Below are 26,264 nucleotides of genomic sequence, written 5' to 3'. Positions count from 1 at the left end.
AAATAAGCCAGGCAGAAAAAGACAAATACCATATTGTCTTTTATGTGGAAAGACTCAGAAACAGACCCAAAGGATGGTTACCAAAGGGGAGGGGATGGAAGGATACATTTACATGGTAGAGATGATTACTTGAATTAATGGGGTGATCATGTTATAAGGTATAATTATGTCAAATCACTATATTGTACACCTGAAACTAATATAACCACTGTAAGATTGTTTACCATCTATACTTAAGTAAAAAAAGATTTTTAAGTAAAAAAAAAAAAAAAGTCATTTCTCCCCATATTGATCTGTAAATGCAGTGTAATCTAAATAAAAATCCCAGCACGATTTTTTGTGGAGCATTTTGGCCTTTTAAAAGATCTTGGAGACCCTTTGGAGTATACAAACTACACCTTGAAAACCATTAGCTTACACTAATCAGGAATCCCACCATGTTTCTAAGGGATCGATTCTTTAAGGAAAGAGGAAGAGGTGAGTAGTGGGCTTGGTGGGCATCCAAGCACGGCTACTAATATGTGTGTATTCCATAATTTTTTTAACCATACCTCATTGAAGGACATTTGATGTTTCAGTATTTTTTCTGGGATTTTACAGGTGATTTTTAAAAAAGAAACTCAATATAAAAATATACAAAATGCACTTATCATAATGTACCGCTCCATAAGTGTTCACAAGGTGAGCCCAGTCCATATAACCTCCACCCAGCTCAAGAAACAGAACACGAATCGACCACCCCCAAGTGTAAACATCATTTTGACTTGGAATAGCACGAATTAGTTTTTTTTGCTCACCATTTATGTGATATTTCTTTGTTTGTTGCAGATTGTTTATTTTCATTGCTGTCTATTGTTCCACTGTGGGAATACATCACAATTTATCCATTTTACTGTTGATGGGCATTTGGGTAGCTTTTAGTTATTGGCCTTTATGACTAGTGCTGTGATGCATATTTTATTACAACTTTATTGAGGCAAAATTTTTATATCATACGATTCACCTATTTCAAGCGTACAGTTCTGTATATAGATTTGCCTTTTCTGAACATTTTATAAATGGCATTGTACATACAGTGTGTGTTTTTTGTTTTGTTTCTTTTAGCATATGTTTGAGGTTAATCCATGTAGCATACATTGATATTTTTATTCCTTTGTATGGAAATACGCCATTTGATTTATCCACAGCCACCTTGAACGTGCCTGATTGCGGCTGACTTATCCATTCATCTTTAAGAAACTAACAAAACGGTATTCCATGGTGGCTGTGACACTTAACGTTTCCACTGTTAGTAGATGATGGATTCTGTTTCTTCAAAATCTCACCAATGTTTGTTACTGCCATTCCACTGTTCTGTGAAGCCAGCTGCTTCAGGATGGTGGGGAACATGGAAGACTAGTGAATTGCATGAGCATGGGCCCAATGCTGCATTTCATGTGCTGTGAAGTGAGCTCCTTGACCAGAAGCCATGCTGTGTGGGCTACCATGATTGTGAATAAGGTGTTCTACAAGTCCATGAATGGTGGTTTGGGCAGAAGCATTGTGTGCAGGGGAGGCAAATCCATATCTAGGGTGTCTCTTCCAATGAGAACAAAACACTGTCACTTGCATGATGGAAGTGGTCCAACGCAGTGAACCTGCCACCAGGTAGCTGACCGATCACCCTGGGGAATGGTGCCATTACCAGGGACTCTGTTGGTCTCTGCTCTAGCAGATTAGGCATTCAGCAATGCCTACAGCCAGGTTGGCCTTGGTGTGAGACTCTGGGTTTAGTTTTCAGCAGTCTCAGCCCTGCAGCTGCAGGGGACAAGGATTTCTTTCAGGGCAGGCATAAAAACTTTCAGGTTATTTATGTGGTGCTTGAGTTGAGAATTGGAATCCTTGAGCATGTCCTTATCTTTCCCCACTTTATCCAGTGCAACCAATTTAGGAGCAACCAACCAATCTCATACTTGTTATTTTGAAATGTTCTAAGGTATCAAATACATGATCACCAGAAACTGGCCTCTTACAAGTATTTGATTAGGAGTATCCATTGGTGATATTTTGCCTATTTCTGTTGCCACATCATGCCATGGACTTTCAGTGGTCACTTTTTATTGGAAATAGAGTCATTAGTGCCTTTAAATCTAATCAGATTAGAGAACCAATTTCAGAAACCACAGAACCAGTTCAGAAAACTAATACTAAAAAGCAAATAAACAAAAAGAAAACTCATCCTTAAGATTCTCTTTCTCTGGAATCACTTTCAGTACCAGAGTTTGTATTATTCAGGGTACTTCAGAGAAACAGAACCAATGGGATATGTACATAGAGTTATTTTAAGGAATTAGCTCACACCATGCTGTCAAGTTCAGAATCCACAGGGCAGACCAGCAGATTGGAAATTTAGGTAAGAGATGGTGTTGCAGTCTTGAGTCTAAAATCCGCAGTACTGGAAACTCAGGGTTTTATGTTGCATTCTTGAGGCCGAATTCTTTTTCCATGAACCCTTTCTTTGCTCTTAGGCCCACCCACATTATGGAGGGTCATTTACTCAAAGTGTACTGATGTAAATGTTAATGACATCTAAAAAATACATTCACAGCAACATGTAGACTGGTGTTGGACCAAACAGCTGGGCAGCATAGCCTAGCTAAGGTGACATACCGTTAATCATTGCAGTATATCCTTAATTTGTGGCAGATTTTATGTTCTTATTTCATTGTTAACTTGATTACTTTTGCTTTTTTTAGCCTTTAGTTTTATGTTTTATCCCATTATTCTTTAACCCTTTCTATTTTTGTTCTACTTAGTTTCTCAGCCTGACTTCACACCTTCAAGATTTTAATTTTTGCTATATTTTTCAAATTTCCAAGACCTTTTTTGAGTGTATTTTGTTAAACAGTATACTGTTCTTTATCTAGTGATGTACTTCTCATTTTCACACACACACACGCACGCATGCACACACTTTTTTTTCCTGTTCCCTGAATTACCTATTTTTTTCAAGTTGTTTTTTCCCATTTGTTTATTTAGGCTCTCTTCTCAGAGATTTTCCTCAAATTTCGGGTGTTCCCTCACTTTTTTTGACTTTTAGAGTAAACTACTAAAATGCTGATTGGAAGGTCTGTGTGCACAGTTGTTTTATTCAGCAGACATCTCAAACTTAATACATACGTCCAAAATGGAATAAATATTCTCTCTACTGTGTCCTCAAAACAACAAAAAACACACCTGATCCTTTTTCTGTGAATGCTTCTACTATCCATCTAATTGTTCAGGACATAAATCTAGAAACTAATTAAATGTATGACACTTCTCTGTATCCCCTCCTATTAAGTCATTTTACTAGTCCTGTCTGTCGGTCTCCTAAGTATTTCATCTATTTCCAATTCTTTCCATCCAATGCTGTTATTCTTTATTGGGCTATTATTTGTTGCCTAGTCTGTTGCAATAGACTTACCTGTTAGCTGTAGACTTTTAGCTTGTCTCCTTGAATCTCCTCTTACCCCACCTAGGCCATTCTCTCATCAGCAACCAGGTGAATGTTAAAACTGCAAATCTGATCATGCCTTTCTATTTAAACTCTTCCCTGGCTTTCTGTGGCTTCCTTCTTTATTAGAATTTTTCCTTTCTCCTCAGCAACATTATAAGTGATGACAGTTTCTGTCATGCTCTGCTCCAGTCATATTGGGCTTCTTACTTTCATTTCCCATCTCATTTACATGCACTCTTCCTTCATTCTATCACCTAGCCAGCAGTTACTCATCCTTCAGAGTCCAGCCATATTTATTCAAACTGAAATGTTAAATTTTGAGCTAATTGTTAGCTATAAAGTTAATGAAGTTAATGAACACTAATTTTCAGAGCTGCAGTTTCAACGAAAAAGCATCCTTTCACTTTCTCAAACCTATGTCTAAGCAGTCTTAATGTTTTTAAGAGACAGTTTATTCACCTAACACCTATACTTTGAAAATAAATGCAACTAGGTTGTGATTCTGATTTTTATCTAGAAATTTCATAAATGCTCATTAATATCTTTTATCCTTTACTTCCTTTCTGTCAATACACCAGTGGTTAGTGTCTGCTGGAAATAAAATAAAGACAGATGTAGTAAACAGTGAAGGAAATAACTAAAACAAGAAAGAAAAATCAAATTTAAATATTAGCACATATACGTACACTCAGTCTTGTTGATTTAAAAATGAGTAAACCAGATTGAAATGTACAGATCATTTAATTTCTTAATTAAACTTTGAAGATCTCTCAGCTTTTTTGCTGGTTTTTAATCATAAAAAATGCCTCCAGTTCTCTGTTTTGAAACATAATAAAATACTACATGCAGTTTTAGATTTAAAAAATCACTTTTAGGGAGTAATTCTTGTCTTTTAGATCAGTATATTACATAAATGAGGCCACCTCTTGGCACTTGAGCTGGGTGGAAATGAGCCAAATCTGAGTGAAGCCCTTGGACTGGTGTTTTCCCGTACCTCTTATGTGAATAGGTATGGTCTATAGAAAGAATATAGACTTTGGATTTAGCTATACCTGGGTTCCAATTCCAGCTCTACAACTTGTATGTGAGCCTGGGAAGTCACTTGCTACTTGCTTTCCTCCTCTATAAAGACAAGAGTAATAACAACACTTGACAGGGTTATGTGGCCCAAATTTGGAAAGATGAAAAAAATAATATACTGCCAGGCACTTAACCAGTATTTAAGGATTAGTTTCTCAGAGAAAATGTAAATATTTAAATAGGAGTGAAAAGACCTTTAGCTTTTTCCCAACCTATCAACCACTCCGTTTTCACTCAACAGTCAATGTTAGCTTTGTAATCTTGAACGAGTAATTTGATTTCTCTAAGCTTGAGTTAGAAAAATGGGGCACCCCGAAAGAGGACCAGATCATGTTAGGATGACCCTTCTAACTTGAAGTATTTTATCATAATGAAGTGACTACCCCCTTTTGGAATTTAATGAGTTAGCTTGCTCTGAAATAATTACCTGTTGCTGTAGGATTGAGATAAATCACTCTTATATTTCATCTTTTGCTACCTAGAAGAATTAGGAGAAACATTCCTGCTAGTAGTGCTAGCATCTTTTTGTCTCATGCACACTGTCAACCACTCTTTATCCCTTCTTCCTCTTTCAAGGACGTGGTTGAATTCACTGCTTGCTTCTTGCTCAGGCAGTGGCTTGCCTGATGTCTTCCTTCACTAGGCCACTCTGGCTTTTCTCCCCTCTTTATCAAAGAGTCTCCTCAGACCAACAGCTATTATGAGAAACAACTAGAAATTGCCTTTTTGAAGTACCACATAGAAGAAATGTGGTTCTTTTCTATCATGATTGTTTATCCTAATGTATGAATTATCCTTCTGTTGTCAATTTCTACTCTGGGAACCTGACAGTGCTTTTTTCCCCCCCCTGATAGATAGATAGATACGATTTTTGGGGGGGTGAAATTCATGTAACAAAAATTTAACCATTTAAAAGTTTAGAATTCAGTGAACTTTAGTACATTTATAATGTTGTGCGTCCATTACTTCTATCTAGTCCCAGACATTTCCACCCTGATCAAACTAGACCCCTTACCGATTAAAAGCAGTCATTCCCCATTTCCCCCTCTCCCCAGCTTCTAACAATCTACTTTTACCTTAATTACCTTAAGACATTATTCTAAATTTACCTGTTCTGAATATTTCATATAAACGGAATCATACAATATGTAATTTTCATATCTGTCTTGTGTTGTATAATATTTTCAAGATTCATAGCATGTATTAGTATTTCATTTCATTTTATGAGTAGTATTTCATTTTGTTTATCCGTTCAATGGTTGATGGACACATTTTGGCTATTGTGAATTTTACTGGTGTGAACATTCGTGTACAAGTTTTTGTTTGGATACCTGTTTTCAATTTGGGGAGTGTATACGTAGGAATGGAATTGCTGTGTCATGGTAATTCTATGTTTATGTATATGTTTTTGAAGAACTGCCAACTGTTTTCCACAGAGACTATGCCATTTTACATTCCCATCAGCAATGTACAAGAATTCCAATTTCTCCACACCTTCTCCAACTTCTTTCTTTTTTTTTTTTTTTAAACAATAGCCAGCCTATTGAGTGTAAAGTGGTAATCTTATTGTAGTTTTGGTTTGCATTTCATTAATGACTTACGTTGAGCATACTTTCTGGCCATTTGTATATCTTTGGAGAAATGTGTGTTTAAGTCCTTTGCCCGTTTTTTAATTGGGTGGTTTGTCTTTTTGTTGTTGAACTGAGAGAGTTCTTTATATATTCTTGATATTACACACATGACCTGTAGATATTTTTCCCCTTCTATAGGTTTTCTTCACTTCTAAGAGTTTTTTAATGTTAGATCTTACATTGAGGTCTTTGTTGCTCCATTTCGAGTTAATTTTTGTATATGTTAAAAAGGGTCCAACTTCCAACTTCACTCTTTGCATGTGGGTATCCACTTGTCCCAAAACCATTTGTTGAAGAGACTATTCTTTTCTCTATTAATGGTCTTGGCAACCTTCTTCAAAATCAGTTGACCATAGATGTATGGGTTTACATCTGGACTCTCAGTTCAGTTCCATTGGTCTACATGTCTGTCCTTACGCTAGCATCACACTGTAGGTCCCTTGCATTTTCGTATGAATTTTAGGATCAGGTTGTCAATTTCTGCTAAAAGGAAGCTGGGATTTTGATAGTGATTATATTCCATCTGTAGATCAATTTGGGGAGTATTGCCATCTTAGTAATATTTAAATATTTTATTCTTTTTTATTGTAAAGGGAATCATTTTCTTAATTCCCTTTTAGGATTGCTCATTGCCGGTATGTTTAAAAACAACTAATTTTTGTGTGTTGATTTTTGTATTATGCAGCTTTGCTAAATTTGTGTTAGCTTTAGTAGATTTTTGTTGATTCTTCTAAATTTTTTTAGAAAGAAGGTCATTTTCTCTATAGAGACAGTTTTACTTCTTTTCCAATTTGGGTGTTTCCCTCTCCTCCACCCCCCTTGCCTAATTGCTCTCGCTAAAATTTTAATACAGTGTTAAATAGAAGTGGAGAAAGAGGGCATCCTGGTCTTATTCCTGATTTTAGGGCGAGGGCTTTCAGTCTTTTGCCACTGAGTATGTTAGCTCTGGGGTTTTGTTAAATACCCTTTATCAGGTTGAGGGAAGTCCATTCTGTTCCTAGTTTGTTGTATATTCTTACCATGAAAGTCTGTAATTTTGTCATACTTTTTCTCCATCAGTTGAGATGGCCATGTACTTTTTGTCTTCAATCTGTTAATATGTGGTATATTACATCAGTTGATTTCTGTATGTTGTACTACCCTCAAAATCCTGGGATGCACCCCACTTGGTCGTAGTGTGTTAACATGCTGCATAGTCTGAATCTGCTGCTGGATTCAGTTTTCAAGGGATATTGGTCTATAATTTTCTTATAGTATCTTTGTCCTGCTTTGGTATCAGAGTGATGCTGTCCTTATAGAATGAGTTGGGAAGTGTTTCCTCCTTTTATTGTTTTGGAAGAGTTTGAGAAGAATTAGTGTTAATTCCTCTCTAAATATTTAGTAGAATTCACCAGTGAAAGTATCTGTTCCTGGACTCTTTTTCATTGGGAGGTTGTTGATTACTAAGTCAATGTCTTCACTTGTTATAAGTGTGTGTAGATTTTCTGTTTCTTGAGTTAGTACGTGTGTGTCTAGGAATTTATTTCATGCAGATTATCTAATTTGTTGGCATACAGTTTTTCATTGTGTTCTCTTAAAATCCTTTTTCTTTCTTTAAGGTCAGTGATAATGTCCCCACTTTTATTTCAAATTTTAGTAATTGGAATCTTCTCTTTTTTTTCCTTAGTCTAGCTAAAGGTTTGTCAATTTCATAGATTTTTTTTTTTCCAAAGAACCAACTTTTGGTCCATTGATTTTTCTCTATTGTGTTTTTATTTTCTTAATTTCATTTATCTCTGTCTTTGTTTCCTTTGTTGCAGCTTTGGGTTTGGTTTGCTGTTTCTGCCCCCCTCATCTCCCCCCCCCACACACACGCACTTCTAAGGTATAAAGTTAGATTATTGATTAGATCTGTGTTTTTTTTTCTTTTTTTAAATGTAGGCATTTATGTATATAAAATTTTCCTCTGAGCACTGCTTTCACTGCATCCGGTAAGTTACGTATGTTGTGTTTTTATTTTATTGCATCTTTAAGTATTTTCTAATTTTCTTTGTGATTTCTTCATTAACTCATTGGTGGTTTAAGAGTTTTGTTTAATTTCCACACATTTGTGAGTTTTCTAGTTTCCTTCTTATACCAATTTCTAGTTCCATTCAATTGTGATCAGAGGACATTCTTTATATGGTACCAGTCTTTTAAAATTTGAAACCAGTTTTGTGTCCTAACATATGGTCTACCTTGGAGAATCTTCTGTGTGCATGTATTCTGCTGTTTCTATATGTCTGGCATAATTTTTTTGTAGATTTGCTCAAATTCTTTATATCCTAATTGAACTTCTGATTGTTACTCTATCCATTGAAGTTGTATTAACCTATCCAACTTATTTTAGTACTTCCTATTTCTCCTTTCAATTCTGTCATTGTTTGCTTTACATATTATGTACATGTAGGTTTCTAATTCTTATATCTTCTTGATTGAAGGACCTTTATTATCAATATACAGTGTATTTGTCTCATACCAGTTTTTGACTTGAGGTCTGTATCGTCTTGTATTAGAGCTACTTGCAATGGATTGAATTATTTCCCCAAAAAAGATGTTGAGTACCTGTGAATGACGTTATTTGGAAATAGGATACTTATACATAAACAGGTCTTTGTGGTCATTTCTTATGGCAACCCTAGGGAACTAATACAGATTTTGGTACCAGAAGTGGAGTGTTGCTGTAACAAAATACCTAAAAATATGGAAATTGTTTTCGTTAATGACTAATGGATGGGAGAATTCTGAGGCACCAAAAATACAATAATACTATTTTATATTTGCCTATATAATTACCTTTACAACTATTTTCATTCATTCATGTGGCTTTAAGTTACTGTCTAGTGTCCTTTCATTTCAGCTGGAGGACCCCCTATAGCATTTCTCGTAGGGCAGGCCTACTAGCAGCAAACTCTGCCTTTGTTTATCTGGGAATGTTTTAATTTCTCCTTCATTTTTAAAGAATAGTCCCTCTCTGCCTTCTGGTCTCCATGGTTTCTGATGAGAAACAGACTGTTAATCTTATTGAGCATCCCTTGTACTAATGAGTCATTTCTTGCTGTTTTCAAGATTCTCTCTTTGTCTTTTGGTTTTTGACAGATTGATTATAATGTGTCTTAGTGTGGAATTTGAGTTTATCCTGTTTGGAGTTCGTTGAGCTTTTTGTTTGTGTAGATTCGTGTTTTTTATTAATTTGGGGAAGTTTTTGACCTTTATTTCTGCAAATATTCTTTTTTGCTCCACTCTCTGCTCTCCCTTTGGGGTAGATAGATATGTTGGTGTGCGTAATGGTCCCACAAGTCTCTTAGGCTCTGTTTATTTTTTTTTCATTCTTTGTCCTTTCTATTCTTTGGACTAGAGATTCACAGTTGACCTCTTATACTTTGCTGATTCATCTTCTTTCTCAAATCAGCTGTTGAGTGAAACCCTCCAGTGAATTTTCATTTTAGTTGCGCTTTTCAACGCCAGAATTTGTTTGGTTCATTTTTATAATTACTATTTTCATTGACATTCTCTATTTGTCAAAGCATTATTCTCCTGATTTCCTTTAGTTCTTTATTGATGGTTTCCTATAGCTCTTTGAGCATATTTTCTAAAGACCATATTCTTTGTCTTGTGTGGTCTCTGAAGGCTATTTCCTTTAGCTTGTGTTCAACAAATGATTTGACAAAGATTTCCTTAAATACCTTTCTTAACTCTTTTTCTTGATTCAGTATTTACTTGTTTGCTGTAAACCTTTGACTATTTCCCAGAGTTTTTACAAAGTTAATTCGGCAAGGTGTGTGTGTGTGTGTGTGTGTGTGTGTGTGTGTGTGTGTGTGTCGAGAAACATTTTTGCTTGATGTCACCATCACTCGAGTTTTGGGGGATCGGTGTGGTATTCAATAAGATAGGCTGTTATGCTTTATGACAGTAAGCAATTCTCGTCAGATTGCTATCATTTGTCCAGGGGGTAAGGTCCACAGTATGACGAGGATTAGGCATACAGGCATTTTATCATGAAGAAGAAAAGAATTGTATTGAGTACAGGAAGGTTATGGAGTGAGTGTAAAGTCCATATTAGTGTAGTTGGGTTGAATAAAAGAATTTTCTCGCCATTATTTAATGTTGTAATACTTTATGGAGGGTGTTTAATGTCTCCCTTTGAAGAAATTCTCTTAAAAGTGGCCATGACCTATGTGTAAAATGGTCTCAAGACAAGATTTTTAAGTCTAGGTCTGCTTAGCTAGCTTTGTGATCTTGAACAAGTTGATTGTAGTTAGACTAGAAAGTCTTGAAGATACTTTCAACTCTAGCCTTTTATTATTTTGATAATTTCAGTAGCTCAGATAGGAGAAGGATGACAAAGGCAATAATGACTGGAAAGGAAAACTGAACCGAAACGCACATCTGATTTAATAATTATGTCAAGTTTTTAGAAGTTCTGCTGCTATTCATCTACATTTCAAACCTTTTTTATTCTATTACCTGAGTATATTCTCATAAAACTTTAAAACAGTATAGTTCAAGCTGAAGTAGCCCCAACTTACCACCTCGTTCCACAGTGGAAGAAACTATTTTGCAGATCTTTAAAAAAAAAAAAAAAAAGTTTTTTATATACTATATCTTATTTTTTCCATGTAAAAATGTTTTTGCCATAATTCTGTGTCATTTTTTACAGATTCCTCTATGTAATATTCCATCTTGGTAATAGGGCATGGTTTATTTAAATACTTTTTTGTTGATGGAGGATTAGGTTGTTTCCATTCTTTAGTTGTTATAAACATGCTATAGTGAACCTCCGTGTGTCAATTTATTTTCCTAAGATAGATACTTAGAGGTAGAATTGCTGGATGTACATTTGGACCTTCCCAGAAGATGACCAGTGTTTATCAGTTTCTTGTATATTCTTCCAGAAGTATTGTTATCATCCATAAGAAACATCTTTATATATATTACATATGCATAATACATCATTTGCATAATATGTAGTATACATAATATGTTACATATATTACATGTGTATATATAAAACATATATATATAATATTTGGGTGTTATGGATATAGGTTTTTTGCATGATAAAGTGTCTTGGGGTCGATTCCATGCTGTTGCCCATTGACTAGCTGTATCAAAATTCATATAACTGGTTCCCTTCTGATAGTTTTCTACTCTTTTACTACTAAAAACAGTGCTATAATGACTATACATAAGTCATTTTATAAGTGTGATTGTAGTTTTGTACGATAAATTCCGAGTAGTTGAAATTAGCATGAAAAGATGTGTGCATTTATAATTTTGATAGATATTGCCAAATCGTCCTTCATAGAGGTTTTGCCGATACGCATGCCATTATCTGTAGTAGAGTGCCTGTTTCCTACAGGCTTACCTATACAGTGTGTTGTCAGGCATTCGGGTTATTGCCAGTATAATAGGGGAACAGTGGAATCATGCTATCATTTTCATTTGAGTTTCTCTGTTATGAGTGGATTGAGCTTTCTTGTTATTTGTTTGTATGTTTGAAAGCCATATTTTTTTACCGAGCTGCTATTTTTCTATTGGGCCGTTAGACTTCGCTTATAGTGGAATTTGCCATGCAGAAAATGTTTATGTTTATGTAGTAGGAGTATCAGTCTTAAGATGTGAAATTTTGTGCTAGTCTTAGGCCCTTTCCATTCCAAGGTTATTAAAGAATCTTCCATAGTCAAAATAGGCTCACTTCTAATATACACTAACTTACATAGACATAAGTAATAATAAGCTACTCTAGGTTTGAAAGCCAATTTCTAATGCTAAGTTTTTATTATCGATTGCGCAGAAGGGGATGACCTCCCTCACCTTATTCTCCCTTTAAAGCATGGGTAATACAGGGTTACAATAGCAGATTGTGTGTGTGCCTGTGCTCAGTGTCTTATAGGACACCTGAAACAGAACTACACTGGAGCGGGACTTGGTCGTGATTTGCCCTGTAGATTAATTTCAATTCATGCTGTAGTTTCTAAGTAAAACTATTTAAATAGTCAAGGAAAGGCATTCCTGTTATGGGATTCCTCTTTAGTGGATTTCTTGCAGCATTGTTTGGTTGTTGAAACATCTAGACATAGGGTTCTTTTTCATGCCTCTTGTAGTTCCAGTCATCTTTCTGGGACCACTGACTTAATTTACTTTCTTTACATCTAAATGTTAGAATTCCATGAATTGAATTACTTTGTTTGGTATATTTTACATACTCCTCTTAGCAACCCATGTCTTAGTAGATAAAGCAGTATAAAATTGCTACTTCGCAACATGAAGTTTTTTCTTCAGAGAGATGACAGTAAGGATAAGTTTTACCTGATTTTTCTCTCATTTTGTTGTTCCTACTATTTCATTTAAAAATTTGAGGGTTTTTTCTTCTGAAAAGTTACCTTCTTTTCATTGACTATTTACAATAGTAGGTATACAGTGATGGTTATTGGTTAACTGTAAACTTTGTAAGAATGGTATATGTTTTCATCTAGATCCCAAGGAAGAGAAAGAGGAAGAAAACGATTCTACCCTCCCTCAGGAAGTTTCGATTGCAGCAACGAGGCCCAGCCGGGGCTGGCGCAGCAGCAGCAGGACATCTATCCATCGGCATCGTGACACTGAGAACACCCGAAGCTCTAGGTCGAAGACTGGTTCATTGCAGCTCATCTGCAAGTCGGAACCAAATACAGATCAGCTTGACTATGGTACCGTGCAAGTAGAGCATGATTATTTAGGAACCAGTTGTCTGTTGATTTTCATTGTACTGCTGAACATTTACCAGAACAGCGTAACTTTCAGGGGTGGGTATAGTGGTATACAGGAAGGGTTCCTTTTTGACAATTTGCAGATATTCTCCTTTCGTGTGATTACTTCAGAGAGTAATTTGGTTTGAGTCTCTTGGCTGTAGGGAGAAAATACTTCTTTCAACATAAAACTTTGTTTTGTTTTGCCTTTATTTTTCCAGTTGTTACAGAAGAGCATCAATCTCCAGGTGGCATTAGGTAAGACACTTTTCATATTTCATATATAACCCTTGGGGGCGTAGAACACAATCACATTAAATGAGTCAAAGTTGTTTTCTACTTGAGAGAATTCTGAGCTCTAAGAGAAATTAACTTCAGTTTCATGTTCAATTTAGATTCCACTTTGTTCTTGATTAGAGCTTTAGCCATATAATCTTTAGTTATGTAGTTCAGAAATTGTCTTGAGTGTCTTCTGTGTTCTTTCTGTCTTATTCCATGCTAGGCAATAATATGAAACGTGTGTTTTAGACCAGGCTTTTGAAATTTTATCAGTATCTTTGGTGATAAAGATGTGTGTGTGTGTTGATAGGTGTTTTTTGATACAGTAGATTATTAGACGCGGCATTATAAAGTGCTTTTTTTTTTTAAACTCTTAGTGCCATTGAGCAGTCATTAACTTTATTTAATGAAGTATGTATATACTTCATATGTATATATAGCATATCTAGGAATTTTAGTTCCAGTTCTTCAGGATGAAACAGATAGATTGCAGTTCAACTAAATTATAAGGATAAAAATTCTAGATAACTTACTGTGAATCTTTGGCTACCTCTAAAAAAATTCCTGAATAAAATCCAATGTTCACTTCAGCAGCACATATACTAAAATTAGAAAATCTACTCAGATATAATCCTTACAACTAGAATTTCTAATCTGTTTTTGCTTCTTTTAAGTAGTGATGAGGAGGAGGAGGAGGAAGAAGAGATGTTAATCAGTGAAGAGGAAATACCATTCAAAGATGACCCAAGAGATGAGACCTACAAACCCCACTTAGAAAGGCATGGCTCACTTTACTCCAGGCTTGTCGATGAAAAATAAGTTAGAAAATAACTGTTGCATTCTTTTATTTTGCCTAGTTGCTAAACTAATGGGTATAGACTTACTTTAAATGGAATAATTGTATACTTATTTTGCAAATTTAACATCTTACTACTCTCTTGTACAGCCCTCTCGTCTATTTATAGAGCTGTATTTTGATCCTATCAATATTGTTATGTCTGCATATTATCATAACGAGATCATGAATTGCCTGATTACTTAGACTTTTCTATTTTTATTTTGTTTCTCTTTACAAGAATAGTGAGATTTCATTCTAGGGCATCATTACTCTGGGGATTCATCCCATAGGTGTTAAATAGTTATCATTACTCTTCATATGAGGAATGGTTGTCTGGAAATCACATTTCGTGAGCTAAGAATCATAATTTTACAGTAAATCAGTGATAATCCCAGGCTTTACCTTGTTGTCAGTTTTCCTTGGCAAAATCCTTTGCTAGATACCAATGTTGAAATGTATTTGTGTTTTCAGGGAAACCCCAAAGCCACGAAGAAAATCAGGGAAGGTGAAAGAAGAGAAGGAGAAGAAAGAAATTAAAGTGGAAGTAGAGGTAGAGGTGAAAGAAGAAGAGAATGAAATTAGGGAGGATGAGGAACCTCCTAGAAAGTGAGTGGGCAGTTACTCCTTACATGGAAACCTAACAGATTTTCAAGGCACTAGTGGAAAAAAGGGTGGGAAAGTGAGGAGGAATGTTGACATACACATATTGGGGCCTCAAGCAGCTACAGTTTTATTGCAGACTCTTCTCAAAAGCTTGAAAAGTTTAATTCAAAGCAGTACTTAGACATACAAATGAGTGGGTAAGACAGTAGGTATAGAGAGGGAGTAGAATAGCTGGAAAAATATGGCAGATCTTTTGGTCTTCAAAAGAAGGGCAGATAAAGCCAATGATGTAATAACCTTGATCAGGGAAAATTTTTCTATCTAGCAATCATTTCCTGTTGCAAAAATAAGATTTTTTAAAGTGTTTTAGACTTTTTGGTTCTACTGCAAGGAGAGTACAGTTTATATTTTTAGGAGTTTTAGATAATAGACTCTTACTCTACTTTTTAAATTGATGAAATTTAAATGATATAGACTTTTAACTGAAACAACTCTTCAGGTAGTGACCTTGAGGTTTATCCAATTCTTCCATAGTATTGTATAGTTTATGGAAGGTGTATGTAACTTGTAATGGAGACTTATTTGAAAGTGAAATTACTTCCGAGTGAAATCTTTGGTTTGCAAGATATGTCTGTGACTATATATTCTGGGTAATCTTTTGTTTTTGCCATCTGCTCTTTGGTCTTGAATATATACGAGGTGTGATCAAACAATACAGTGAATGTTTAAATAAAAAAAAGTTTATTACAGTAAAAGACACATTGCCATTAATACCTCTCAAAATATTCCCCCTCATTTCAAACACACTTATCTCCTCGTTCTTGCCACTTTATGAAGCAGCTCTGGAAGTATCTTTAGTTGTTGTCATGGCTGCCTCAATGTCTTGAATCATTTTGACTTTGGGGAAGAGCCAGAAGTCGCATGGTGCTAGATGTGGTGAATAAGGTGGATGAGGACATACTGCAACATTTTTATTGCTGAATACCAGAAGCAATGTGTGACACGGAGCGTTGTCATGATGGAGGATGATTTACGGCACACTTTAAAACACACCTTCTCTCAACTGTAGCTCACACCCAACTGCACTGAACAGTTGAAACTTGTCACACACTGTTAACTAAGATTCTATGCACCGCATCCCCATATTGAAGATCCCTGCCTTTCCATTGGATGGCACTTAGCAGCAGCATTCACTGTATTTGTTGATCACATATCACTTCTGGTACGACAGTTTCTGTCAAAAACATTACAGTGTGTCCTCATCCACCTTATTCACCAGATTGGCACTGTGCGACTTCTGGCTTTTCCCCAAAGTCAAAATGACCATGAAAGGTAAACAATTTTGAATTGATTCAGGACATCGAGGCAGCCATGACAGCGCAACTAAAGACACTCACGAAAGAGGACTTGACTTCCAGAACTGCTTCAGAAAGTGGCAAGGACGATGGGATAAGTGTGTTTGAAGCGAGGGGAGTATTTTGAGGGGGATTAATGGCAATGTGTTTTTTATTGTAATAATTTTTTTTTAAGTTTAAACACTCAATTTTTTTTATCACACCTTGTATGTCTTCAGCCATCCTTCACTCAGTAAGCTTCAATCTAGAATATGTGGACAGTTTACTCTGTTTTTTAATTACAGGAGAGGAAGAAGACGAAAAGATGACAAAAGTCCACGATTACCCAAAAGGAGGTGAAAATTTATACTTCTATGTTGTACTTTGTTTCTGGTGGCAGGCACTTTAGTCACATATTTAGCTATAATAATCCTGCAGGAATGGCTACTTTAAAATTTCACAATAGTAACTTTGTTAATGTCCTTCAGAGTTACTATGATTTTACTTCCACTGCAGGATCTGAAAGTTTCTGAAAATCTTAATACTTCTTTACCTTTTGTGGGGTTACTAGTTTGTTTTGTGCTAATTTTTATAAATGTTATTAAACACTTCGCAATTTCTGGTTATTTCTAATATTCTATGCATGCTATAGACCGGTAAAGAGATTTTAATTCTTCATACTGTAAAATTGCTATTCCCTAATAGTGCAGTTTGAATTAAAGGCAAGAGACTGCCTCTTTTCTGTTGCTAACTTTTCTCTGACATATTGATAATAGAAAAAAGCCTCCAATCCAGTATGTCCGTTGTGAGATGGAAGGATGTGGAACTGTTCTTGCTCACCCTCGCTATTTGCAGGTCAGTGACGTTGTTACGTAAGGCAGCCTTTCAGGTTATGTTCCATTACTAGTTCTCATACCTCATGAGACTTTATAATTTGTAAACTTGTGTAGGCTTTATCACTGACATGCAATGTCAAGAAAAATCTTTATTTAAACATAAAATTACTCCATTGTGTTAAAGAAAAAGAAAAGTGTCTAAGAACCTGAGCCCAAATGAAGGATTTCCTTGGAATCTTGGGAAATTCCTGTGTTTCCCATTGTGGTGTAAATGCTTCTGACACAGGAAATGATTGTAACTCCATACCAAGACACAGATGAACAGATTTTAATATGTACCTTTATAAAAACAAAATTAGTAACTCAAACCAGTGATTTCTTGAATACTGTTTAAATTTTTAAATTTTAATTTGTAGGTTTTTTTGTTTTGTTTGTTTTTAGTGAGTAAATTTTTAAAATATAAGTAAAGATACAGCTTATGTTTAGTCTGGCAGAAAACATGAAAGTGAAATACTAATTACTAAAGCTTAAGAAATGCCTATTTGATCTTTAGTTTAGCAGCAAGTTTCAAGTAAGAGTATGGTCTTGCTTTCTGACTCTGGTTCTGTTATAATAATGATAGCTAGTATTCTTTTGCTGTGTGCCATTTGCTGCACTAAGCACCATACAATATATGAGCTCTGGATCCCCACAACGACACTGTGGGACAGTTATCATGATCTCTGTTTTACAGATCGGAGCTGGAGCTTACAATATTTGAGGCCACATCTCCTAAAATGATTCTGTTAGTAAATAACAGATTCAGATTGGAAAGTTTGTTGCCATAGCCGATGTTCTGAACCATTTGATTATATTGCCTCCCCATCTGTGTACAAAGTGTTTGACTTTCCTTCAGGACTTTTGATTTAGCAAAGGAACAAGCATTCAGGAAGCCTTGATTTTTACTCCTCTTCCCTTTCTTTTACTGTTTTAGCACCATATTAAATATCAGCATTTACTGAAGAAGAAATATGTATGTCCCCATCCCTCCTGTGGACGACTCTTCAGGCTCCAGAAGCAACTTCTGCGACATGCCAAACATCATACCGGTACTTTTAAAAATATTTTATCAAGTAGCTAAGGCACTGTACTTTTAAGTGTAAATTGGTAATGATATTTTTTCTAACATAAATTTTAAAAGAGTCTACAGTGAAGTGTGAGAGAAAGGTGGAAAAATAAAATATAATAACACATAAGTTTTATAAAGGATGAAAAACTAGGGCTTTTAATTTTTTTCCTTTGACTTCTTTGTGAAGAGCTTTCATGACTTGGATAATGATCTTTTCTTGAGCACATATTCTGTGTCAGCTGTGGACCAAATGCTTGACACATATTGCTGTTTATCCACTCAGCATCACCAAGTTTGTTTGTTTTGGCCTTGTTTTCAGCCTAGAAATCAGAGGCCTAGCAACAGTCAATAACTTACTTATGTTCACACAGCTCATTTTAGCAAAACCAGGATTTTCCAATTCTGCTTCAGGTAGATGCTTATAGTAGCTCTTAACAGATTAAAAGGGAGTATGAGGAGAAAACCTAAATGGTAAAGAGGTTTGCTTATAGTTTATGGAAATTACTAAATAGCTCCTGGGACTTCTGCTGCTATTGAAATCTAAAGCTACTGAGTTCACATATAACTTCACACAGGAGCTATCAGAAAGAAAAACTGAATGTCTTAGTAATGCACATTATGGAATGGATTCAGATTCCATTCATTTTTCATCACCAACAATCTCCGTGCAGTGTAGCTAATGGGAACAATTTGCGCTGGGTATTAGCGCTAATCAGTAATCAACTACGTGCCAGACACTTGGTTGTTATATATTACCTTCTCAACAATCAGAGGGGGTAAGGCTAGGAATTCCAGTTACAGAGATGCTATGTCTCCTGCCCAAGGTCATACTGATATATGTACCCTTTGCATCATTTATGTCTTACTTAGGCAAGTTACTTAATTTCTTCTCATCACTTTTCCTCATCTGTAAAATAAGGATTTAATGACACCAATACCATGAGTTACTATAAAGATGAAATGAGATAACATATAAAGTGCTATTTATTGCACAGGGCCTGGCACATGGTAGACTTTCTAAATACCAGGATTTAAAATCATTCCAAATAGGGTTTCCAGGCGGGAATTCCTGCCCACGCTCGGGAATTTTTTTCGCTTTCCCGTTCCAGAATCCCGAGATATAAACTGTTTTCTGTTCACGATGAATCGTTTCCACAAAGTGATGGCCAATACTACCAACCACTTGTGTTTAAGGAGCCGATATTCCTGATTTCCCGACCAACTTTTCTCGGGATTCGGGAACGGGAAAGCGAAAACTTCCCAAGAACGGGTGGGAATTCCAGCCTGGAAACCTTAATTCCAAAGTCTTTGCATTATGCTGTGTTTCTTTAGAGAAAATGCTGTATGCGCTGTATTTTTTGCTAGGTGCTGTCATTTCTCTGCTCTTTCTTTCTGTTAGACTGTTCTATCTCATAGAAAAGTACTTTCTGACAACTGGTTTTTAGACTATTTTAGCTAAATATCACAAGCCTGCTATGACAAACTGCTTTAGAATTCAGTTCATTCCCAATATTTTTATTTGGTTAATACAATTGTATGATATCAGTGTTGAGAGTTTTCCTTTTCTAAATTAGTATATATGGATGCTCTTAGAAAATATAATTGATGTAAACAAATGGGTACCTCACTGGTTTGCCATGCTCCTGGGGGGCTGGAAAAGTACACAAGACCTGAGAGATACTAAAAATTCTCCCTGGATTATGACTGTGAGTTTCTAGGCCTTACTGCTCATCCTGTAGACCACAGACCAACAAGCGTTGGCACCACTTGAGCTCTTGTTAGGTACAGAGTCTCAGGCCCAGCCTCAGACCTGCTGAATCATCATCTGCATTTAGTAAGACCCCCAGGTGATTCCTAAGTACATTCAAGCTTGAAAAAAACTTGCTTCTCCCCCATTTAGTTTTAAAACTGGGATAAAGTATAGCATTAAATTTGTTACTGTTTGCCTTTTAACTTACCCTTGTGTTTTCACTTTATTTGTAGTAATTTTAAGTGAAAGGCACAGGAATTCTAGTGGTCATTCATTCAACAAATGATATTGAGCGTCTGTTTGTCCACTGTCATGTAAACCAAGTGATAAGAAATAATTAAGTATGATACTCCTTGGCCTCAGAGATTCCATACCCTGTTACCGATTCATCAAAAATCCTCTGAAATTTAGGGAGCTTGTGAAATGACAGAGGGAAGTAGTTGAGTGGTACAGAAGATGTGAGGTAGGAGAAAAGGGTAAATACAGTCCTGTGCTATACATATTTGATAGCAATTTGAGTCTTTTGAGAAAACTGTAAATTGTTTATCTTGGGAAACATTTTTTAAACCTGCAACGGAAGATTACTACTTTAGATATAGATCATTTTTCTTCTAGGAAATGCCAAATTCTTTTGTTGTTGTTGTAGTTGTTGCTTGAATGCCAGATTGTTTATTCATAAGCATTTAGCTTTCATGATAATGCGGAAAAAATTCTAAAGAATCGAATCCATGGAAAAGGTAGTTGTTTATTTGTTAAAACAATTCATCCAAAATCTGGATTACTGGTAAAATTAAGATTAGGATTTCAGTTGTCATATTTCTATCTAGGTTTTTTGTTGTTGTTGTTGTTTTGTTTCGTTTTTAACAGGTCCTTATGATACTGAATAAGTGGACTAAAAAAAAAAGATGGAACTGTGTATTTCTTTTTAAAATTTTGTTTATCCAAAGTGTTTATACATTGAAAACAGTTTTGCTTTTACTCTGATCATCTGCCTGATCATCTGCTTACTTATTGTAAACGAGGAAAAAAAATGGAGATTCTACTAAATGGAACACTAATCACACTATCTGTTTTCTCAGATCAAAGAGATTATATCTGTGAATACTGTGCTCGGGCCTTCAAGAGTTCCCACAACCTGGCAGTGCATCGGATGATTCATACTGGCGAGAAGCCATTACAGTGAGTAGTTACTGGTGAATGTCTGGGTGAGAAGGATGTATACCCCGGGGGTTAACCCCTTTACAAACATTTCAGCTGCCACTATTCTTTACTTTTACCAAATTAGAGTGAGCATTTTTGTGGGGGGGGAGCTACTTAGTGACCTTTTTTCTTTTGTTCTATCTTTCAAGCAAGAAAAAAAGCAGATTAGTGTTCCATCTAGTAACTTTTCCTAATCTTTCACAAGAAGTATGTGTTACTGACTTTTGCTTGTATATGTGACCTCTGAATTCTCACCCTGACTGAATAAGAGTTCTCTTTATTTCTCTGTCTGACCAGCCATTTTCTCTTCCACTCTCCTTAGATGCGAGATCTGTGGATTCACTTGTCGGCAAAAGGCATCCCTTAATTGGCACATGAAGAAGCATGATGCAGACTCCTTCTACCAGTTCTCTTGTAATATCTGTGGCAAAAAATTTGAGAAGAAGGACAGCGTAGTGGCGCACAAAGCAAAAAGCCACCCCGAGGTGCTGATCGCTGAAGCTCTGGCCGCCAACGCGGGTGCCCTCATCACCAGCACTGATATCTTGGGCACTAACCCCGAGTCCCTGACACAACCTGCGGATGGTCAGGGTCTTCCTCTTCTTCCTGAGCCCTTGGGAAACTCCACCTCTGGAGAGTGCCTCCTGCTAGAGGCGGAAGGGATGTCAAAGTCATACTGCAGTGGGACAGAGCGGGTGAGCCTGATGGCTGATGGGAAGATCTTTGTGGGCAGTGGCAGCAGTGGGGGCGCTGAAGGGCTGGTCATGAACTCGGACATACTCGGTGCTACCACAGAGGTTCTGATTGAAGATTCAGACTCTACTGGACCTTAGGAGAAGGGAAGACTGGACACTGGGACAGCTCAGACTTTGTACTTAAAAGATAAAAAGGACAAAAAAAATTTAAAGCATTTAAAATCTAGTAAAATAACTGAAGGGCCTGCTATTTCCATTTTGGATCACAGCACACACATAACACCCACCCCCTCTTCTCCCTCTACTGTCCCCTTTATAAAATCATTGTTGCCTTTACCAGAAAGGTAAACAAAAAAGAAGAAGCTCTTAACGTGAGGGTTATCCTCACACTCAGTTCCAGCCAGGCAGACTTCCCGCTCATCAGCAGATCCCCTTTTCCACCTTGCAACTCTGATGTGCTCTGGGTCAGCTTTTAACTCTTACTAGTATATTACTGTCCTCTAAACCCAAACTCCTCCTTTACTGCTGCCCTGTGGTTCTGGCTTCTACCCATTGCAGACATTTACCCTAAAAGTATCATATAATTTTAATCTTGGAGGCTGGCAGCTTGACTTGGCACTTTAGGGCCCCTTAGCAGGGTGAGCTGTTAAAACAGCACACATCTCTCACCCCCTTTTCCTCCAGTCCCCACTGGGTTTCAGGAAGGAAGGGTACATGGGGACCACCTCCCTCCCCTTTGACCCCAGCACCTCAGTCCTCCTGACACCTCCATGTGGTTCTTAGTGGTGCTCACTTGCTTGGAAGCAGGCTCCCGACAGGGAGGGGGCTGCCCTCCCCATGGTGTCTCTGACCATAGGACAGGGCTGCGTGTCAGTGAGACAGTGAGTAAAGTCCCAGACTAATGGCAGAAATTTGCACTTTGAACATGTGTGTTTTTGTGTTGTGGAACCTGAGATTCCTTATTTATTAACGGAAAGTGATTTTTTTTTTTTTTTTTGTCTTTGTTGCTATTTTGTGTGGGGCTAGGAGAGAATGGATTATTCTGACATGGGGTCCTTTTCCATAAGAGGTACTTTTGAAGGCAAGATATAGGGTTGAAGAAGCACAGCCAGCCTCTAAAATCATAGCTCTCCAGTGGCCTTTAAGCTGGTCCTCAGCACTAATAAAATCACTACAGTAGCTTAGTGCTTTTTCAGAAGCCTTGTTAGGGAAGATTGTTAGGTTTGTGGTAATTAGTGCTCTGTGAGTTTTAGAGCATTGAGATTTAGGAATTTTGAGGGGATGAGGAAGGTTGTCCAGGGTCTGATTTAGAGATAAAACATTTTCTCCTATGAATTTGTTTTTGTTTTGTCACCATCATTTCTTTACACATACCTCCCTATTGGTCCAACTCTGGCCCCTTGCTTGGTTTTTGTTTTTGCTTCGCTTTATCATTGGTTCATTCCAGCTCCCAATTAGTGAAGGACATTGCCATTAGTGAAGGAATAGTCTGAGTCATACAGTTTTAAGTCAAAGAAAATTGCTCTGTTTTGTTTTCCCTTTTAATAACACTTTAGAAAAGGAAAGGCTTCAATAGACAAAGTTAATCTGTAGCTTTGGCTTTCCCTAAAATTCTGGGAATTACTGCTTCCTTTGAGAAGGAATTTTCTTGCGTAGATTGCTTATTACTGTCCATGAGAGAGACAGGTGTTGTTTTTGTACAAGTTCATAACTCCAGACTAAAAACCAATTTTGGCTCAGTTTTAGGGAATTAAAAGGGCAATTTTTAATCCTTCTGTGTACCTCAGAAGATGGAATTCAAGGCTTGCCCTATTCATTGTTTGTCAGAAATGTGCGATGGCTTTTGGAAAGAATGAAGTTTTGCTGAGAACAATATAAGGAACAGCTTGTTTTTCAAAAACACTAAAACTACAAAGTTTATCAATTTTCTCTTTGATTTATTTTTTTCCCAAAAAGAGGGGTAGCGAAATGTCATCTCTGAAAGAGGCTTACTTTACACCCACTAGTGTCAGTGTTTGGGATGCCAGGGAAGAGGGAGTGAAACACCTACAGTGAACAGCCTTAAATGCACTATTGTTTCTTTTCATAGTGTTGCAGATTTGCCATCTCTTCAACGTGGGGGTAGAAAATCGACTAAGGATAGGAGGGGTGTAGAATATGTTTCCTGCCCACAGTAAGGATTTGGAGTTGGCTTTGGTATGTTGGATAAATTTGAAAATATTGTAAGATTGATTGGGTGGGTCTACAACGCAAGTTGTTCCCCACACATATAAATCCATTTAGTACCATTTCACTAGTTAGCATCTATTCCCCACATTTACCTTTGTCACATTTATTTTATCCTTTGTGTCCATAAATTACATTTACTGGTTAGTCATCAGGTATTTTAGCCACATACACAAAAGCAAACTGCATTAAAAATATATGTATAAATGAGATAGAGGAGAATACGTTTTTCCCTATCTCACACTCCTCTCCCCACCAAAAACAATTAGTTATTGCTAATAATTAGAAACTTTGTTCTTTCTCCTCTATTTTTTGTCCTCTTCATAGCTACAATTTGCCTATAATTTGCTTCAATAAATTATAGCAGTTTGCAATACATTTTAAAATATTTTTCGTGAACTTGATCTTTTTTCTTTTTGGGAAAAGGATGCTGGCATAGGAAAGAGTTGGTATAAGTAAACTAACTTGTACTGGACCCTCTTCTCTTTTTCCTTTCTGCTCCTCATGCTGTTTACTTCATTGTTCTTCCAAGGAGCTCTTTTAATCTTAAAATTCTACATTTCCTACTCTTACTCAAATTCTGTAACCTTTTCTCCCCACTGCATATTCTCCATCTTGAATTGGACATTTCTAGATTCTGAAAATGTAGTTGACATACAAGCATTATTTCTGTGCTTCCCCTTTGTGGTTGCCCAGGATTATTTTGCATAATTGACTTAATATGCTTCAGAGAGTTTAGATTAACACTGGCCGGGATTACTGGGAGTAAAAAATATATATATTAAGGTATGGAAAAGCATCCACCTAGAGCACTTGAACCTCTTTTGTACCTGTTTGGAGAAAAAATATAAAGAGTGTATTAAACCTGAGGTTATTACAGTCTGGTGATTTGAAATACCATTTTTCTCTCCTGTCTTTTTCCCACTTTCCAATGTACTCGAAAAAATTGAAAAATTGTAATGATCAATTTAAAAGATTTTATTTCCTAAAAGCCTTTTGCCTGTTGTAATTTGCAGGACCCTTCTCCTTTGATGGGAGAGACAGGTAGTTAGTTACCTGAATCTAGGTTGAAAAGGTTATGTACAAAGAAATTATAATAAAAGGGATACTCTGCTTTTCAAGTCCTTGTTTTCTCTTACTCTAGATAAGGCATATCCAAAATAAATATGTAAAGAAGAAAAATAAAAGTTGTCTTCATGGAAGCAACTGGTCTTCCTTGGTTGTACTGAGTTATAGTTGTCCTAGGGCGAAAACAGTGATGCTGCTAAATAAGAAAACAAGTGCCACATGAGACACAGCAGGTCTTATGTGGCAGATACTGTTTGCTCTTGTTGAAAATCAGGTAAGCTTTGCACTCCATTTAGTTCTTGATTTCTAATGCTGAGGTGCCGTATGATCCTGTGAACATTTGGCAAATTTGGAAAACCCGTGTTTCAGCAGCCTTCTGCTAGGAAAGGTGGCCATGTTAATCTAGTAGCGAGAACGTTAAGGTTGCTGTGAGGTTACTTTCACTCTGACAATGGCAAAACCTGGGTAGCATTTAAGATCAGTGCTTCTTCATAAAACTCACTTGTCCATATCAAGTACTAATTTTTAAAAAAAGAAAATAATAGAATCCTTCTACCTTAAAAGGCCTACTGTGACTGCTGCCCAGGCCTCATTTCTTTATGTCCCTCCTTTTGTTGTTTTCCTATGGAAATTGGCCTCAGAGAAGACGTGTTTCAATTTAGAGGCAATGTCTATGATCTGAAATAGCGAAAGCTAATTGATTCATTGGAGGTTGAAACTTGCAACTCTTAATTAGCATCATCCTCTAATCTACTGAGTCAAATGCCACAGAACAGCCACTCTCCAAGTGCTTTTAAACTTACGCCCTCATTCCAAAGCCCAAGTCATTCTCTAATTTAGTTAAGCGTGTGGTATGACTGCGATAAGGAAGAAAAAGAAAAGCATGTTGTCACTTGAGTGAGACTGCCTTAGAAATGTTACCAAGTCAGGGTTGGGTGTTTCCTGTTCCTTTGGAAAAGAACAGGCCTAAACAGTGCCTTCCTCATCCTGTAGCTACGAAGAAAGCACTGTGGTTGAGATTAGGGATGCTTTTTTAGCTGATTTTTAATCAAAGTGTAAATTAAACTAAATATGTAGCAAAAGGATAGGAGTAAAAAGAAGCTATATTTTTAAAGGATTTGTTTCACATAAACTTCGTTTCTTAAAGCAAAATGTGAACTATCTAGAGAATGAAATTTGAAAGTCTGTGGAGAAAACAGCTGTGGAATCAAAGACCTGTATTTCAATTTTGAGCCTAGTAATTGGAGTTTGCATATTATTTAATTTCTTTTAGACTCAATTTCTTAGGTAAGATGGGAGAAATAATATTTATCTCAGAATTATTCTAAAGATCAAATAAAAGCTTTAAAGCCTTTAGTACAATGTCTGCCCATGGTAGGTGCTTAATAA

General features: G+C 36.4%; 1 protein-coding gene across 2 annotated transcripts in view; it reads left to right on the top strand.

Annotated features, from left to right (window-relative positions):
• The window catches only part of ZFP91 (ZFP91 zinc finger protein, atypical E3 ubiquitin ligase), a 37,457-nt gene extending 12,529 nt beyond the window's left edge, over window positions 1-24,928 (top strand). Inside the window, exons 3-11 of one of the 2 annotated variants that reach the window (XM_033119930.1) lie at window positions 12,687-12,899; window positions 13,160-13,196; window positions 13,895-13,996; window positions 14,527-14,661; window positions 16,298-16,348; window positions 16,769-16,847; window positions 17,802-17,916; window positions 20,766-20,865; window positions 21,209-24,928. In XM_033119930.1, the coding sequence (XP_032975821.1) occupies window positions 12,687-12,899; window positions 13,160-13,196; window positions 13,895-13,996; window positions 14,527-14,661; window positions 16,298-16,348; window positions 16,769-16,847; window positions 17,802-17,916; window positions 20,766-20,865; window positions 21,209-21,719 (1,343 nt within the window). In that variant the 3' untranslated portion in view covers window positions 21,720-24,928. Of the gene's footprint in view, window positions 1-12,686; window positions 12,900-13,159; window positions 13,197-13,891; window positions 13,997-14,526; window positions 14,662-16,297; window positions 16,349-16,768; window positions 16,848-17,801; window positions 17,917-20,765; window positions 20,866-21,208 lie in introns of both variants that reach the window. The other variant, XM_033119929.1, reaches the window with a different exon arrangement.
• Window positions 24,929-26,264: the final 1,336 nt, after the last annotated feature.

Source organism: Rhinolophus ferrumequinum, chromosome 11 (genome assembly GCF_004115265.2).
Source record: "Rhinolophus ferrumequinum isolate MPI-CBG mRhiFer1 chromosome 11, mRhiFer1_v1.p, whole genome shotgun sequence".
NCBI classification, from domain to species: Eukaryota; Metazoa; Chordata; class Mammalia; order Chiroptera; family Rhinolophidae; genus Rhinolophus; species Rhinolophus ferrumequinum.
Note: the sequence above shows the minus strand (reverse complement) of the source record. Positions and strands in the feature narration are given on the sequence as shown.